General features: G+C 54.7%; 1 protein-coding gene across 3 annotated transcripts in view; it reads left to right on the forward strand.

Annotated features, from left to right (window-relative positions):
* The window catches only part of CDC42BPB (CDC42 binding protein kinase beta), a 127,436-nt gene that overhangs the window by 103,575 nt on the left and 8,319 nt on the right, over positions 1-15,542 (forward strand). The window contains exons 22-30 of one of the 3 annotated variants that reach the window (XR_004028013.1): positions 1,412-1,498; positions 1,824-1,901; positions 3,496-3,601; positions 5,459-5,595; positions 6,158-6,297; positions 8,464-8,545; positions 9,589-9,805; positions 10,572-10,634; positions 11,812-12,224. Coding sequence is in view for 2 of the 3 variants with exons in the window: in XM_030803936.1 (XP_030659796.1) it covers positions 1,412-1,498; positions 1,824-1,901; positions 3,496-3,601; positions 5,459-5,595; positions 6,158-6,297; positions 8,464-8,545; positions 9,589-9,805; positions 10,572-10,634; positions 11,812-12,408 (1,507 nt within the window). In the remaining variant the exon portion in view is untranslated. Of the gene's footprint in view, positions 1-1,411; positions 1,499-1,823; positions 1,902-3,495; positions 3,602-5,458; positions 5,596-6,157; positions 6,298-8,463; positions 8,546-9,588; positions 9,806-10,571; positions 10,635-11,811; positions 12,409-15,542 lie in introns of all 3 variants that reach the window. The other 2 variants (XM_030803936.1, XM_030803937.1) reach the window with 2 other exon arrangements.

The following is a 15,542-nucleotide window of genomic DNA, read 5'->3' on the forward strand; positions in this document are numbered from 1 at the left end:
CCAACTAAATGAAACGAGTGGGGCTTTTACGTGGCTAAAATTAACATTCTTTTTCTCCTCGTTTATCTAAACTCACTTAACATACCTTGTTTATGGGGCAGATTTGCTTACATTTTTGAGCTTTGATAATTAGCCAGTTGAGCTAGCCTTTCCCTTGTGAATCTGCAGTACACAGTTATGTGTTTTATGTGTGTGCGCTGCCATCCCATCTGAATTTGGCTCCTTCCTCAGTGGCCCAATTAATTGCAACTGTTGGAAAGTGTTTATCTGATTTGGTTCATTGGGATTCTGATGTGGAACACAAAATACAGCTGTAAACTGCTTTAGGCGCCTACCCAGCCATGTCTGTGTCCTATTACACTGTTTGCTGGTGCTAACACTTACTACCCAGCACACCTACATGTGCATCTGTGTAAACAGCAGTGGCCTTTGATGATAAACTATTAGTTTCAGGAATAGTTGTTTTTAAGTGGTTTCAGAGTGTAGCTTTAGCTTCAAATAAATCATTGTGAAATTAGAACTGTTAATTTGTTAAAACAAAACATTGCTTCCCTGTGTCGTAAAATTTTCAGGGAAATTGTTACATCTGCTCATGGGCCCACTGCTCTGTTGATGTTTGAATTTCTTCTTGATCCTTGAAATGAGGTTAAGAAGCATTTGGCTAATTGATCTTTTTTTCTTTTTCTTTTTCTTTTTCTTTTGAGACAGAGTCTTGCTTTGTTGCCCAGGCTGGAGTGCAATGACTTGATCTCGGCTCACTGCAACTTCTGCCTCCTGGGTTCAAGCGATTCTCGTGCCTCAGCCTCCAGAGTAGCTGGGATTATGGGTGTGTGCTAGCATGCCTGGCTAATTTTTGTATCTTTAGTGGAGACGGGGTTTTGCCATGTTGGCCAGGCTGGTCTCAAAATCCTGACTTCAGGTGGTCTGCCCGCCTCAGCCTCCCAAAGTGCCGGGATTACACGCGTGAGCCACTGCGCCCGGCCTGGCTAATTGATCTTAGGGCTGCTAGGTTTAGATAACATTACTTATGAATAAATGTCAGGAAGGATTGGCATTTCTAGGTTTGTCCTTTCAGTGGCCGGGGCGGGTACACTCAGGGCTGTGCATTAGAGGTGTCTCCAGGCAAATTCCCACCTCAGCAGGGTGACCGTGACTTGTCAGACTCCACCTGCCCACGCAATCACCACTCAGCTGAGGAAGCCAAGTGCAGGGGTCCTCAGGGCACGCTGGCCAGCTGGGAGTGGAGCAGGGGTCCGTGAGGAGACCCAGGGGTGATAGGATCCAGGAGTAAGAACCGCTGGGACCTCTGGGCCAGACAGAATGTGCTTTTATTAGAAAGAACTTGTAAGTAGAGTCTGGATCATGTAGAATACGTCCTTTCATCCCACTCTTTCTTTCTTGGTTCTCACAGACCAGCTCAGCTAGTGAGCAAGAAACACAAGCTCCGAAGCCAGAAGCGTCCCCCTCGATGTCTGTGGCTGCATCAGAGCAACAGGAGGTGAGACAGCGTTGCCCTGGTGATGCCCTCACCTGGGATCTGCCCTCATGTCCAGGTGACCAGACGCCGCCCACCTGGCCCTGCATAACAGCTTGCAGCGAGGGCCTCTGCCCAGGTGCTCAAGCCCACCTTTCATTTTGAGAATTAACTGTCAGTCCCTCCTCTAGATGAGGGAGGCTTTGGCAGATGTCTCAACATCGTAGCAAATTAAAAATGCAGAACTGTTCACTGTTAACACATTCTTGAGAGAAGTGCACCCCGTGGGGCCAGGTGTCTCAGCTGTGCTGAGCTGGGCCGACACTCACCTGTCCTGCTTATCTCCCAGGACATGGCTCGGCCCCCGCAGAGGCCATCCGCTGTGCCGTTGCCCACCACGCAGGCCCTGGCTCTGGCTGGACCGAAGGTAGGGGCCTTGCTTTCACCCGGGGCGCCTTCTTAGTTATTTAGTCATTTATTCTCAGTTATTTAGAAAATAACTTTTGTATAAATAAAACAGACTTAGTCATTTTTGCATACACACAATAGCGACCCTCATGTTCTGTAGGAAATTTGTTGAGAATGGTGTGTAATTCAGGAAGCTATCAGGATCCTGTGTTTTCTTAATGATACCAATGCTACACAAATATATTTTAATTGGAAATGTTCAGCATTCAGTCTGCCCACTCTCCTTCTCTCATTCCCCAAGCCATATTCCCCCCTCCACAGGTAGGCAGCTTACTTCCCCACATTGATTTTCATTTGTCTGCCTGCACTTAAGAAAACGTTACAGAACCATGTGGCCGGTGGGTGAGAATGACTCCCGGCATAAACGGCACTGCAGTGCACGTGTGGTTCTGAGCCTCATCCTTTTCACAAGCGCATCCTGGAGAGCCAGCACAGCGGCCCCACCGGACCCCTGCTCCCCTGTCCTGGCCTTGGCTGCTTCTGTAACATTCCCTTTTCTTTCGCATAAACATCAGTGCAGATAAGAAAGTCTCCAGGGTGACAGGCCCCTGAGTACCAAGCGTTGTGAGTACGTAGCCCTGTGGCCTAAGGTGGTTTTTGTTGTTGATACAGACACGGCCTCTGCTTGTGCTTCCCGCCACAGGCAGCTGTGCCGGCTGGACGTAAGAAGCCAAACTTGTATGAGGCTAATTAAGGGTTTGGCTTTTGGACTAAGACTCTTGCAGAGTCAGGGACCAAGTTGAGAGGTCGTTTATTTGGTTACCATATTTGATAGCAGCAACTCTGCAGAGTGCTGGTGTGTCACTCCTAGTCCTGATGGCCCGGCCACCGCCCCACGGCCTCCCTGCCCACCTCAGCCAGCCTCTTCCCCCACAGCTCTCTGGAGTTTGTGTCGGTCACTCCCCTACTTCTTGCAAGTGGTCTCACCCACATCTGTGTCCTGCTGAGGATCGTATTGGTCTCTGCTGCGCCTGAGCTTCGTAAACAGGCGGTCCCGCATGGCCTGCACCACGCCCCTCCATTCAGCCTTGGGGCTGCTACAATTGCCACTGGGTTCACAATGTGTCCACTCCTGATGAGGGACCATAAGCCTTTCCAGGCGTTTGCTGTTATGAACTGTTCTCTTGTAGGTGATTCTTGGGTGTCTCTTGGACACATGCAAGGCCTGTGTGCAGCCCAACCCAAATGTGTCCCCAGGTCGGCCCCCAAGAGCCAGTTGGTGCTGGTCTCCAGGAGGCCAGGAGCGTGAGCCAGAAAGAGCATTGGCCATGCCACCTCGGCGCTCTGGCCCGGCTGACCTTGCTTTTTGGTAGCAGTGCCCTCCCACTGAAGGAAGTATTTGTTGGCCTATCTCTGGCTCAAGCTCGTAGGTGGTTTTCCCCACTATTTGATGAGCCCTGTTAGGGAACATGTAGACCAAGACCAGAACTTGCATATTTCCACCTTTTCAGGATGATGCCCAAGCTGTGTATAAACTGGATCACAGGCAGATTGATCTGACTCTTCTCAAGAGTCCATGGTTCACCTCAGTGTTCTTGATTTTCTCCTTCCAGCCAAAAGCTCACCAGTTCAGCATCAAGTCCTTCTCCAGCCCTACTCAGTGCAGCCACTGCACCTCCCTGATGGTTGGGCTGATCCGGCAGGGCTACGCCTGCGAGGGTGAGTGTCGTTGCAGTTCCCAGGGTCAGCGTGCACAGCCCCACACCCCTGCAGCTCAGGGCACCAGGCGGCTCCAGGGCAGCCCTTATGCAAGCAAACCAAACTAAAGTGAAGTGTAATTGGCATAATTTGAGGACAGGGTTCTTTTGCAGGGGGAGGGGTGGGGGGGATAGGGTCTCACTCTGTTGCTCAGACTGGAGTGCAGTGGTGCAATAACAGGTCAGCTCAAGCGATTCCCTTGTCTCAGCCTCTCAAGTAGTTGGGACCACAGACACACACACCACCACCGTGCCTGGCTATTTTTAAATTTTTTTGTGGAGGGAGGGGGGTCTCACTTTGTTTCCCAGGCTGGTCTTGAACTCTGGGACTCAAGTGATCTCCCGCCTTAGCCTCCCGAAGTGCTGGGATTACAGGTGTGAGCCACTGCACCCAGCCTGGCAGGTTTATTTTTACAAATCCTCAGTAAAGGTCTGTGGAACCATGGATCCCTGCTGTGCTGGGGGCTCCAGTGTGCTGTGCGCCTCTGTGGTGACCCAAATCATCTATTGAGAATTATTACAAAGTGTGTCATCTGCAGCTGTTCTAGAAAATCAGAGAGGAAAAATCATTGTGTAAAACCTTCCACTGTCAGATTACCTAGAGATAACCACAATTATTTGTCTCTGCTTCTGGTCATCATTTGTATTTTTTTTCTTTTTTTCTTTTTCTTTTTGAGATGGAGTTTGACTCTTGCCCAGGCTGGAGTGCAGTGGCTCAATTTCAGCTTACTGCAACTGCTGCCTCCCAGATTCAAGTGATTCTCCTGCCTCATCCGCCCAAGTAGCTGGGGACAGGCGCATGCCACCATGCCCAGCTAATTTTTGTGTTCTTAGTAGAGGTGGGGTTTCGCCATGTTGGCCAGGCCTGGTCTCGAACTCCTGACCTCAAGTGATCCACCTGTCTCGGCCTCCCAAAGTGCTGGGAATACAGGTGTGAGCCACTGCGCCCGGCCCATCGTCGTTTTAAGGCTGTATCTTGTGCTCTTGCCATGTGCTGGGATTCAACATGCTCTTACCCCCTCAGTGATTGCCCCATTTCACAGATGAGCAACCACCCCAAGCCACCCAGTGCTGCGGGAGGGTCCTGGAGCCCAGACCTGCACTGGCTGTGAGCACTCACGCCTTCCTGACCATGGGTCTGTGAGCAGAGTCGCCCTTCATTCTACATTATAGCAGAAGCATTGTTTTTTGTTATTTCAACTCATGCACATTTTGACTGGCTGCCAAGACCCCGCATCCCCATGACTGTTGGCCTGAACTGCCGTGTAGAAACTCACCCGTGCGGGAGGCAGCCCAGGCTGGCAGGGACAGCATGGAGGCAGGCTTCTGCTGTGGGCCCTTTACCTGTGTGCATGCTGAAGACGCATTCAGTGCCAGAATCCCTGAGCTTTTGTGTGGATTCTGCCCTGCAACTGTTTTTACCTTCTTGGATGTCTGGACTTGATGTGAGACTTGGTCATTATTTTTTGTTTGTTTTGTTTTGAGACAGAGCCTCACTCTGTGGCCCAGGCTGGAGTGCAATGGTGTGATCTCAGCTCACTGCAACCTCCGCCTCCCAGGCTCAGGCAATTCTCCTGACAGGTGCGCTTCACCACGCCTGGCTAATTTTTGTATTTTTAATAAAGGCGGGATTTCACCATGTTGACCAGGCTGGTCTCAAACTCCTGACCTCAAGTGGTCTGCCCACCTCAGCCTCCGAAAATGCTGGGATTCCAGGCGAGACCTGGTAATTATTAAATTGCCTCCTCAGGGCATAGGTTCTGCAGTGACTTCTCTGTAGGCAGCAAGCTTTGAAGGCAGTGTTCTTGGTCTCTTTCAGTGTGTTCCTTTGCTTGCCACGTGTCCTGCAAAGACAGTGCCCCCCAGGTGTGCCCAATACCTCCTGAGCAGTCCAAGAGGCCTCTGGGCGTGGACGTGCAGCGAGGCATCGGAACAGCCTACAAAGGTCATGTCAAGGTAGGCAGCTTCATCTCCGCCTCTCAGCCCTTGGTGCCTGTGAGGTGCAGTGACCAGTAGCCATGCCCAGCCACTCTCGAAAGCAGCCCCTTGCTATGGCAGGCAAGCCTGGTGCCAGTCCTAGGAGGCCTCCTCTCCTGGGCACTGAGACCATCAGGTCGCCGCAGCCGCTGTTCTGAATGGGCTGGGCATCCTGAGGCCTCCCTGCAGACGCTTACTCAGAGTCCATCCTGGGCTGAGTGTCCAGCCAGCGGGCAGAAGCTCAGTCTGAAAGCCACTGTGCCAGGCCCACCTCTAAGAGACTCTCAGGTGGTGTGTACCACAGCACCCTGCATGGGGTAGATGCAGCGTTGGCTGAGCTGCCAGCTTTCTCTGGCACCATCTGCTGCCACGCATGGACCCCTCCCCAGCAATGCCTTGAGCCTTCTTGGGCAAATACCCCTCTGTCCAAACAGCTTTGCCGCCAGCCTGGCAGCTGGAAGGAGATTGTGAACGAGTGTAATGGGGCCTGGCGGCCTGCCTGGCCTGGTGGAACGTGGCCACTGTTTGTTTTTATTCATAGGTCCCAAAGCCCACGGGGGTGAAGAAGGGATGGCAGCGCGCATATGCAGTCGTCTGTGACTGCAAGCTCTTCCTGTATGATCTGCCTGAAGGAAAATCCACCCAGCCTGGTGTCATTGCGAGCCAAGTCTTGGATCTCAGGTCTGCGTTTGTGCAGACCTGTCCTCGCTCTGTGAATCTTCCTTATCTATGTTTAGCCGAAAGGACAGTGTGTTCCTTAGTAATCTTTCACCTCATTTATACTTCACCTGTTTCATTATTGTACGGTTGCAAAAATGGGTACAGCTTAGTCATGACTTTAAAGCACTCACATGCACATGAACAGACGTGCATATGGGCCTGCGTGCACAGGAACATGAGCGCTGTAGACGCTTCCTGCCTCGCATGTGTTTGCATTGAAAAGTTTGCCACAGGGGATTGATTTAACATAAGAAAACCACATGCCCAAGAACAAGCAGAAGATATCCCAGAGAAAAGCTGTGCGGCCCACAGCCTTCTGTGCGTTTTAGAGACTGTGGCAGGTGCTCTTGGCGTGTGGAAGAAGTCTGGAGCCGTGGGCCATGTGGGTGTGTGTGGCTGTAGCCTTTGCTGTGTGACCCTGTCTCAGTGCCACCCAGTGTCAGCTGCAGGAGCAGGCGGGGCCTCCTTCCCACTTTCTCTTAGAGTTGACATCTGTGGCTCATCGGTGAGATGAGGACAGTGGTCATGTTACTGGCATGTGGAGTGTTGTGAAGGTAAACGCATCACTAAGAGGCGTAGCTCAGCCCAGGGCCTGCACAGGGAGCCGTGCTACCGCCTGTGTGTCATCTCTGTGCAGTGCCCATGCACCGTCTCTTGTGTGGTGCACACAGGACTGCTCTGGGCACAGGCCGGGGCTGGAGACTCTATCTGTAGCATTGGTTCTTGGGGCAGGGCTGCTGGGTGGGTACCCTGAGGACAGCAAGTATGAGTCGGGATCACCTGGCAGCATACTCCACTCTCCATGCCCCTCCCCCTGGGCACCCGCCAGTCCCTGGCTGTACACAGGTGTGCCCCTGGCCTGGTGATGAGCCACTGGTAGACGAAAAGTTGGTATGAGCCCAAGTCGGGGGCCCCATCGGAGGGCTCAGCACTCTTCAGGGAACCTCTTCAGAACAGCACTTCCACATTGACCCCACCCCCCACTCCCCTCTCACCTCCACACCCACCCCCCACTCCCCTCTCACCTCCACACCCACCCCCCACTCCCCTCTCACCTCCACACCCACCCCCACTCCCCTCTCACCTCCACACCCACCCCCCACTCCCCTCTCACCTCCACACCCACCCCCCACTCCCCTCTCACCTCCACACCCACCCCCCACTCCCCTCTCACCTCCACACCCACCCCCCACTCCCCTCTCACCTCCACACCCACCCCCCACTCCCCTCTCACCTCCCACTCCCCTCTCACCTCCACACCCACCCCCCACTCCCCTCTCACCTCCACACCCACCCCCCACTCCCCTCACCTCCACACCCACCCCCACTCCCCTCACCTCCACACCCACCCCCACTCCCCTCTCACCTCCACACCCACCCCCCACTCCCCTCTCACCTCCACACCCACCCCCCACTCCCCTCACCTCCACACCCACCCCCCACTCCCCTCTCACCTCCACACCCACCCCCACTCCCCTCTCACCTCCACCCCCCACTCCCCTCTCACGTCCACACCCACCCCCCACTGCCCCTCACCTCCCTACCCACCCCCACTCCCCCCTCACCTCCACACCCACCCCCACTCCCCCTCACCTCCACTCCCCCCTCACCTCCACACCCACCCCCACTCCCCCCTCACCTCCACACCCACCCCCCATCCCCCTCTTCCCCCTCACCTCCACACCCACCCCCATCCCCCTCTTCCCCCTCACCTCCACACCCACCCCCCCCACTCCCATCACCCCACCACCTCCCATCACCCCACCACCTCCCTCCCACTCCCCTCACCCCACTTGTCCTCTGCACTTGGCTGTGGAGGGACTGCCTGGCTGTGCCAAGTGCAAACCGAGTCGTCTGTAACTGGCATAGTCTGGAGGTACCAGCACAGCAGATGAGGTTCCGGGGCTTCCCTTCTGGCATCCCTAAGCCCCTGAAACACCTGCCAGAGTCTTGAGTTGTTTGTTGGCCCTGCCTGTGTTTCTTACATCTTGGGGGGCAAGGGACCCGCCCTCCATTGCAGAACACGGTGGTGGAAGGACATGGCAGGCAGGGTGCAGGCAGGGCGTGGGAGGGCCTTGGGCCCTGTGTGCGTGTCTCCCAGCTGGGTCAACATTTCTTTCTTACCAGAGATGACGAGTTTTCCGTGAGCTCAGTCCTGGCCTCAGATGTCATTCATGCTACACGTCGAGATATTCCATGTATATTCAGGGTATGAATTTTTCATTAATCTTTTTAACAAAGCACATGGTTAAAACTGATTATTCCAGGCATGTCATTGTGCCGCGGCAGCCATCAGCGCACCTCCAGTGTGGCCCTCGGGTCTCAGCTTCCAGCCTGGCTCCAGGTCCTTGTGTGTCCCATCCTGGCCAAGTAGCAGCCTGTGCCCGTCTCGGGGAGCCTCCTGGCTGGCTTCTTCCCAGACACCCCACTTCACTGACCCTCCCTTCTCCTACATCGGAAACTCCTCTTCCACCCAGTCCACGTCCCGGCCACTGTTCTCACAGCGTGTGCGCTGCCAGGCGGGCGCTGTGGCAGGTTAGGCATCAAGGTGCCACTCCAGTGCCCCCCAGCCAATTGGAGCCAGCGTTTTTGTTGGCTGAGTGAGTCCCTCACTGAGTTAGTGTTAGACATTGTAGCATTAGGACGTTCCTAGAAGACTGTGAACTGGGGAAGGAAACCCTCCAGCCCCCTCCACTGGGAATTTTTTTATAAACCCAGTAAAATTTTGGTTGACAACAAAACTAAGTCTATAAATTAGCTTTTACTAAATCACAGCTGTATTCAGAAACCACCTCTCATACACAGTACAGGAAATTGCCATCACTGTTACTGGAATGATGGTCATTTGGTAGCATGCGTGTTCAGAGGCTGCTCACAGGGAGGCATGATTTGGGCCAGTGTTTTTGAGATCTGCTTTTCCTGGACACATTTTCAGAATCTGCTTTTATAATGATTATTCAAGAAAGCAGATTTAAATTAGGCAGCTACTCATAGTTTTGACAAAAACAGAATTAACAAAAATGGGACCAGGAAGCGATCTCACGGGCCCGTTTAGAACCCTGCCCCTTCCGTGTCCTGCTGCGGGAGCCCCTGCAAGGTGCCCAGTGAGGTGGAGTCAGGGGTCCCCGCCTGGGAAGCACATCAGCCCCCCTTGCTCCCGGGGTGCGTGGCTCCAGCAGCAGGGCTATGGCAGCTGTGTGCGGCTTTGGCGTTTGATGACTTCTCTCTTCTCTTCTGTTTCCTGTCATGAAGGTGACGGCCTCTCTCTTAGGTGCACCTTCTAAGACCAGCTCGCTGCTCATTCTGACAGAAAATGAGAATGAGAAGAGGAAGTGGGTTGGGATTCTAGAAGGACTCCAGTCCATCCTTCATAAAAACCGGCTGAGGAATCAGGTCGTGCACGTTCCCTTGGAAGCCTACGACAGCTCCCTGCCTCTCATCAAGGCCGTCCTGACAGCTGCCATCGTGGGTACGTCCCAAAGGCTGTGTCCTTCAGGTGTCTGAAGCAAAGCACTTCTGGCGGCGCTGCAGTGCCCATCTGAAAATCAGATGAAGGTCACAGGCGCATTGTCCATTTGGGTTCTTGACAGTTTCTCCACGCATGTTAAGAAGCAGACGAGGCTGGGCGCGGTGGCTCACGCCTGTAATCCCAGCACTTTGGGAGGCCGAGGCGGGCGGATCACAAGGTCAGGAGATCAAGACCATCCTGGCTAACACGGTGAAACCCTGTCTCTACTTAAAAAAAAAAAAAAAATACAAAAAATTAGCTGGGCGTGGTGGCGGGTGCCTGTAGTCCCAGCTGCTTGGGAGGCTGAGGTGGGAGAATGGCATGAACCCGGGAGGCGGAGCTTGCAGTGAGCCGAGATCACACCACTGCACTCCAGCCTAGGCGACAGACCGAGACTCCGTCTCAAAAAAAAAAAAAAAAAAAAGCAGATGACCTGTGCGGACGGTACAGTCGGCCCTGGCTAAGCCTGGGGGTCAGCTCCAGGAGCCCCACACACACCCACATCCTTGTGGACTCAATCCCACAGTCAGCCGGCCCTGTGGAGTTCGTGTAGACAGGAAGTCACCCCCGATACTGAAGTGTCACATCCCTGGAATGCTGTATTCTCATCCACATATAGTTGAAAAGTATCTATGAATATCTGTGAATGAGCCCACCCACGCATTCAAACCCATATTGTTCACGGTCAGCTGTACTGACTTTGTGTATGTTACTTACCCCTCCACAGATGCAGACAGGATTGCAGTCGGCCTAGAAGAAGGGCTGTATGTCATAGAGGTCACCCGAGATGGTGAGTGAGCAGGGCGTTTCCAGCCTGGGACGTCCCAGGCCCAGCCTGGCCTCTGCAGACAGCACAGGGTCAGTAGCTCCTAAGGGTTAAGACAAATGCGCTTGATGAAGGCGCCGGAGGGGCCAGCGTGCTGTGAAGACCAGCATCGAGTGCATGGCGACGTGGTACTAAGTTGCATATCACATCCATTGAGTTCTTCAAGGGGAGCACTGAGCAGGAGTGGGGGTGGGGGGTCAAGGAAGGCCCCCTGGGAGGAGGAACAGCTGCAGATTTCCCACATGTGTTGAGGCTTCACTTGAGAAGCTTTAGTTTCTTTGCTTCCAATTTTGACACTTCAGTCTTCCCAGTGAGGAAGGGCAAAGGTATCCTGGCGTGCACCCACTCCACCACCCTGGGTCTAGGAGCAGAAACGTCAGGAGACTGGAACTGGCCCTGGGCAGGGGGCAGGGGCCCGGGGGAGCATCCCTCAAGGAATCCAGCGACATTTCATGTGAGCGGTAGTCCTTTCCCGACAGGCCCAGCAGCTCTGCACGTGATGGCCGTGGAGTGAGAAGGGTGGGGCAACCGCTGGGTGAGGCCGTAGCCTGGCAGCTCTGTGGGGAGATCTGAGCAAGCGAGGGGCTTGGGTTAGCCTGGGGGCCATGTGAGTGTGAGGGCAGTGTCTTCACTGGGGGCCGTGTGAGGGCGGCGTCTTCATTGGGGGCCGTGTGAGGGCGGCGTCTTCAGAGGATTTGTCTCAGGGTCCCAGCGGGTTGGGGACAGCTCTTTGTCCCTCATGTGCAGCGCGAGGGCCCTCTGGTTCGGGGATGAGCTGGAAGGAGGCCCACATCACCCCAGGGCCTTGCTGCACGAGGACCCAGGTGGAAGCACTGCCCAGCTGGAGCCCTGGTGCTCTGAGGGGTGTGCACAGCAGCAGAGGCAGAGGAGTCTTCGGACCAGCCCCCGAGGCTGCCCCAAGAGCGCGCTGTGCATGTGTGAGGCAGCTTCTCCGGGGGGCGCTCAAGCTGCTGGCTCTGTGGGCAGGGACGGGCTCAGGGCTGGGCTCGGGCTGCGCACATAGGAAGGGAGCCCGGGGAGGGCCCCAGAGTGTTCCAGGCAAGTCTTTAGCCAAGGCCGTCAGCCCCTGTGAGCTGCTGGCTGTCCCGTCAGCCTCATGCTCTTGTCCTCCTTGCCACAGTGATCGTCCGTGCCGCCGACTGTAAGAAGGTCCACCAGATCGAGCTTGCTCCCAGGGAGAAGATCGTAATCCTCCTCTGTGGCCGGAACCACCACGTGCACCTCTATCCGTGGGCGTCCCTGGATGGAGCGGAAGGCAGTTTTGACATCAAGCTTCCGGAAACCAAAGGCTGCCAGCTCATGGCCACGGCCACACTCAAGAGGAACTCTGGCACCTGCCTGTTTGTGGCCGTGAAACGGCTGATCCTTTGCTATGAGATCCAGAGAACGAAGCCATTCCACAGAAAGTTCAATGAGATTGTGGCTCCCGGCAGCGTGCAGTGCCTGGCGGTGCTCAGGGACAGGCTCTGTGTGGGCTACCCTTCTGGGTTCTGCCTGCTGAGCATCCAGGGGGACGGGCAGCCTCTAAACCTGGTAAATCCCAATGACCCCTCGCTTGCGTTCCTCTCACAACAGTCTTTTGATGCCCTTTGTGCTGTGGAGCTCGAAAGCGAGGAGTACCTGCTTTGCTTCAGCCACATGGGACTGTACGTGGACCCGCAAGGCCGGAGGGCACGCGCGCAGGAGCTCATGTGGCCTGCGGCTCCTGTCGCCTGTAGTATGTATATGTTTTCTGTTGCATATCCCTGTTGCTGCTTTTCCCACCGACAGTCAGCATGTGTTCGATTTTGCTTTGGTTTGTCTTCCAGTCCCTAGTTGAGTAGTCACAGAGCATCGGGAGAGGTGGGCCCCATGACAGCCCACAGCAGAGAGCATGGTTCACATCTCACGTCTCAGACCAGCAGTAGGCAGGCTCAGCAGCCTCTCTCCCTGAGCACATGGGGCCGGTTCTTCCAGAGGCCTCAGCAGAAGACCCCGTCGGCGGCCATAGGCCCTTGGGCAGAAGGGCTCCGCGAACTGAGAACGGGGCGTGGCATTCATCTTTCATTGAAAAGGCCTTCCTCGTGATAATACGGAAGCTTACACAGTAGTAAAGATAAGCTTGAGGGGTTTCGGTGGCCAGAAAATAATTCACCTCTGGTGGCTAAGTTACAGTCCCTCTAGGGACAAGTATTTTCTGAAAGTGGTAGGAGCTGTTTTTCAAACAGTTGGGTCACTTAATTCGCTTAGTTGGCGTGACTTTCTCTGTGAATGGTGGCGCTGGGGAAAAGTAGGACCAGTGGACACTTCCCAACTGGCCCACTGTCCGATTGCTTTTAAAACCTTAAACCGGGTGGAGAGCGGTGGCTCACACCTGTAATGCCAGCACTGTGCGAGGCTGAGGTAGGAGGCTCACTTGAGCTCAGAAGTTCGATACCAGCCTCATCTCTACTAAATAACAAAACATGCCTCACACCTGTAATCCCAGCACTTTGGGAGGCCAAGGCGGGTGGATCACGAGGTTAGGAGATCGAGACCATCCTGGCTAATAGGGTGGAAACCCCATCTCTACTAAAAATACAAAAAAATTAGCCGGGCATGGTGGCAGGCGCCTGTAATCCCAGCTACTCAGGAGGCTGAGGCAGGAGAATCGCTTGAACCCAGGACACGGAGGTTGCAGTGAGCCGAGATCCCGCCACTGCACTCCAGCCTGGACAACAGAGTGAGACTCCGTCCCAAACAAACAATACTGGCCAGGCACGGTGCCACACGCCTGTAGTCCCAGCTACTCAGGAGGCTGAGGCAAGAGAATTGCTTGCACCCAGGACGCGGAGGTTGTAGTGAGCGGAGATCGTGCCACTGCACTCTAGCCTGGGCAACAGAGCGAGACTCCGTCTCAAACAAAAACAAACTAGCCAGGCACAGTGCCACATGCCTGTAGTCCCAGCTACTTGGGAGGCTGAGACAGGAGGATTGCTTGAGCCCAGGAGACGGAGGTTGCAGTGAGCCATGATCACACCATTACACTCTAGCCTGGGAGACAGAGTGAGACCCTGTCTCTTAAAACGGAAAGGAAATTTTAAACTTCAGAATCCCTCCATTTGATCTATCAGAGTAGCCTGCACCATCAAATCCACAGATCAAGAGGAGGCCGGGAGGAAGACGAGCCGGGCAGATGAGGGTAACGGGGCAAGAGGTGGGGAATTACGTTCTTATTCAGTTACCTGAAGCTAAACCCCTTTGCCCCATTGTCGGCCTTGCTGAGACGGCGTCATGCCCAGGGTGTCGTGGCTAGACACCAGGCCTGTGAGGTGCACAGCCAGCCTCCACCCGTGGGCTTACTGCAGTGTGTCCCGGCTCCATCCCGATGGCCACACCATAGCAGACGTGTGTGGGCAGTGGGGCCGGGCCATGGGCCTGCAGTGAGGTGCAGGAAGGGGCCAGTCCCACTGCCTCAGCACCCCTTGTCCTGGACTCTTCCCCCCACCAACACCCCTTCTTCATAGGCAGCCAGCGCAGGGTTTAAAACCACACAGGATTTACATCTTTGCAAAGCGTAACGTTGAAGAGGACCCAGGTCACTTAGTGCAATGTATTTATAATCCTGGCCACACGTGTCTGGCACCTGAAGTTCCTGGGTTCTCCGCCTTGGTGGGTCTCCTCTCCTGCGGGCACAGTGCAGATGCAGATGAGTTTCAGAGCTGGTCAGAAATAATTCCATCACCTGTAGGATGCAGAACTGCTCATGCTGCGCCCTGTGCTAGTGCCTGCGTGGGTGGCCTCCCTTGCCCCTCCCCGTCCCTTAGGGCAGGTGTCATCGGCCCTGTTGGAGAGGAGGCAGCTGAAGGCCACAGGGGCCGCATGCCCTCTTATCAGTCACATGTCACATCTGTCAGGCTCCGAAGTCCGTGTTCCTTTCACTAGAATCTGACTAGAATCTTTTCACTGGGCATCTGTTTATCACGGAGTCAGCAAACTAGACTTCTTCCTGGTGCCTCGCAAGCGAATCCCCACATACTCGGTAGGCAGGGGCCTTCCCGGAAGCTGCTGTGTGGAGAGTGGTTCCCTGAAAGGCAGTTTCTGGGGCTGCTTTTGACGTGGGTCTCAGAGGCCTCACAGGTGCATCTGAAATGCTCCTTCAGAGACAGTTTGGTGACCAGGCCAGAATCTTGTGTCTTTTTTGCAAACCCTGTTTGATTTCCGTTTTTGTATTCAGAAGAAAAGTCCTGATCTTGTAGCCTGTTTGGAATCTGTGATAGAAACAGAGCAGAAGGCTTTTAAAATGCATCTTCAGGCAGTGAGGTGTGTCATGATGCAGGATTAACCTTGAACTCTGGAGGCAGAAGAGCCAGGAACGAGCACTGAGCTGGAGCTCTCTTGCATTTGGGGCTTGCCGCCTCCCAGCTCTGCGTTTCTGCAAGCTAGCTGATGGCCAGGAGCCAAGCCACGCTGAGGGGCTGTGGGGGCAGTGAGCGTGACACCCACGCAGAGGGACCGAGCGGTGGACGCACACCACTCACCGGTTGCGTGGCACAGCTGTGTCATTGTTCTAAACGTGGAGAAAGCCCCTTAAACTCGAAATGGCCAAAGGCTTTGCAGTCCTTGGTCTCACATCCGTGGCACCTTGGGTGGAGTTGCTTCTGTAAGCCAACAGACGAGCAGGTGAGGAGCACAGCGCGGACCCCAGAGCTCCCTGCAGGATGCCCTTAGCCTCGCTTGCATATGCCCTCAGACCAGGCTGCAGAGGGGCCTCCCACGCCCCCATAGCCCGGGTTCCTAGGGGTCTAGGGTCATTAGTGTGGAGGGCAGACAGGCAGGGTGGTTGCCCAGAGGTCAGCAGTGGTTTCTGTGTGGTTTTTAATACCTACCTGG

This window comes from Nomascus leucogenys, chromosome 22a (assembly GCF_006542625.1).
Source record: "Nomascus leucogenys isolate Asia chromosome 22a, Asia_NLE_v1, whole genome shotgun sequence".
Lineage (NCBI taxonomy): Eukaryota > Metazoa > Chordata > Mammalia > Primates > Hylobatidae > Nomascus > Nomascus leucogenys.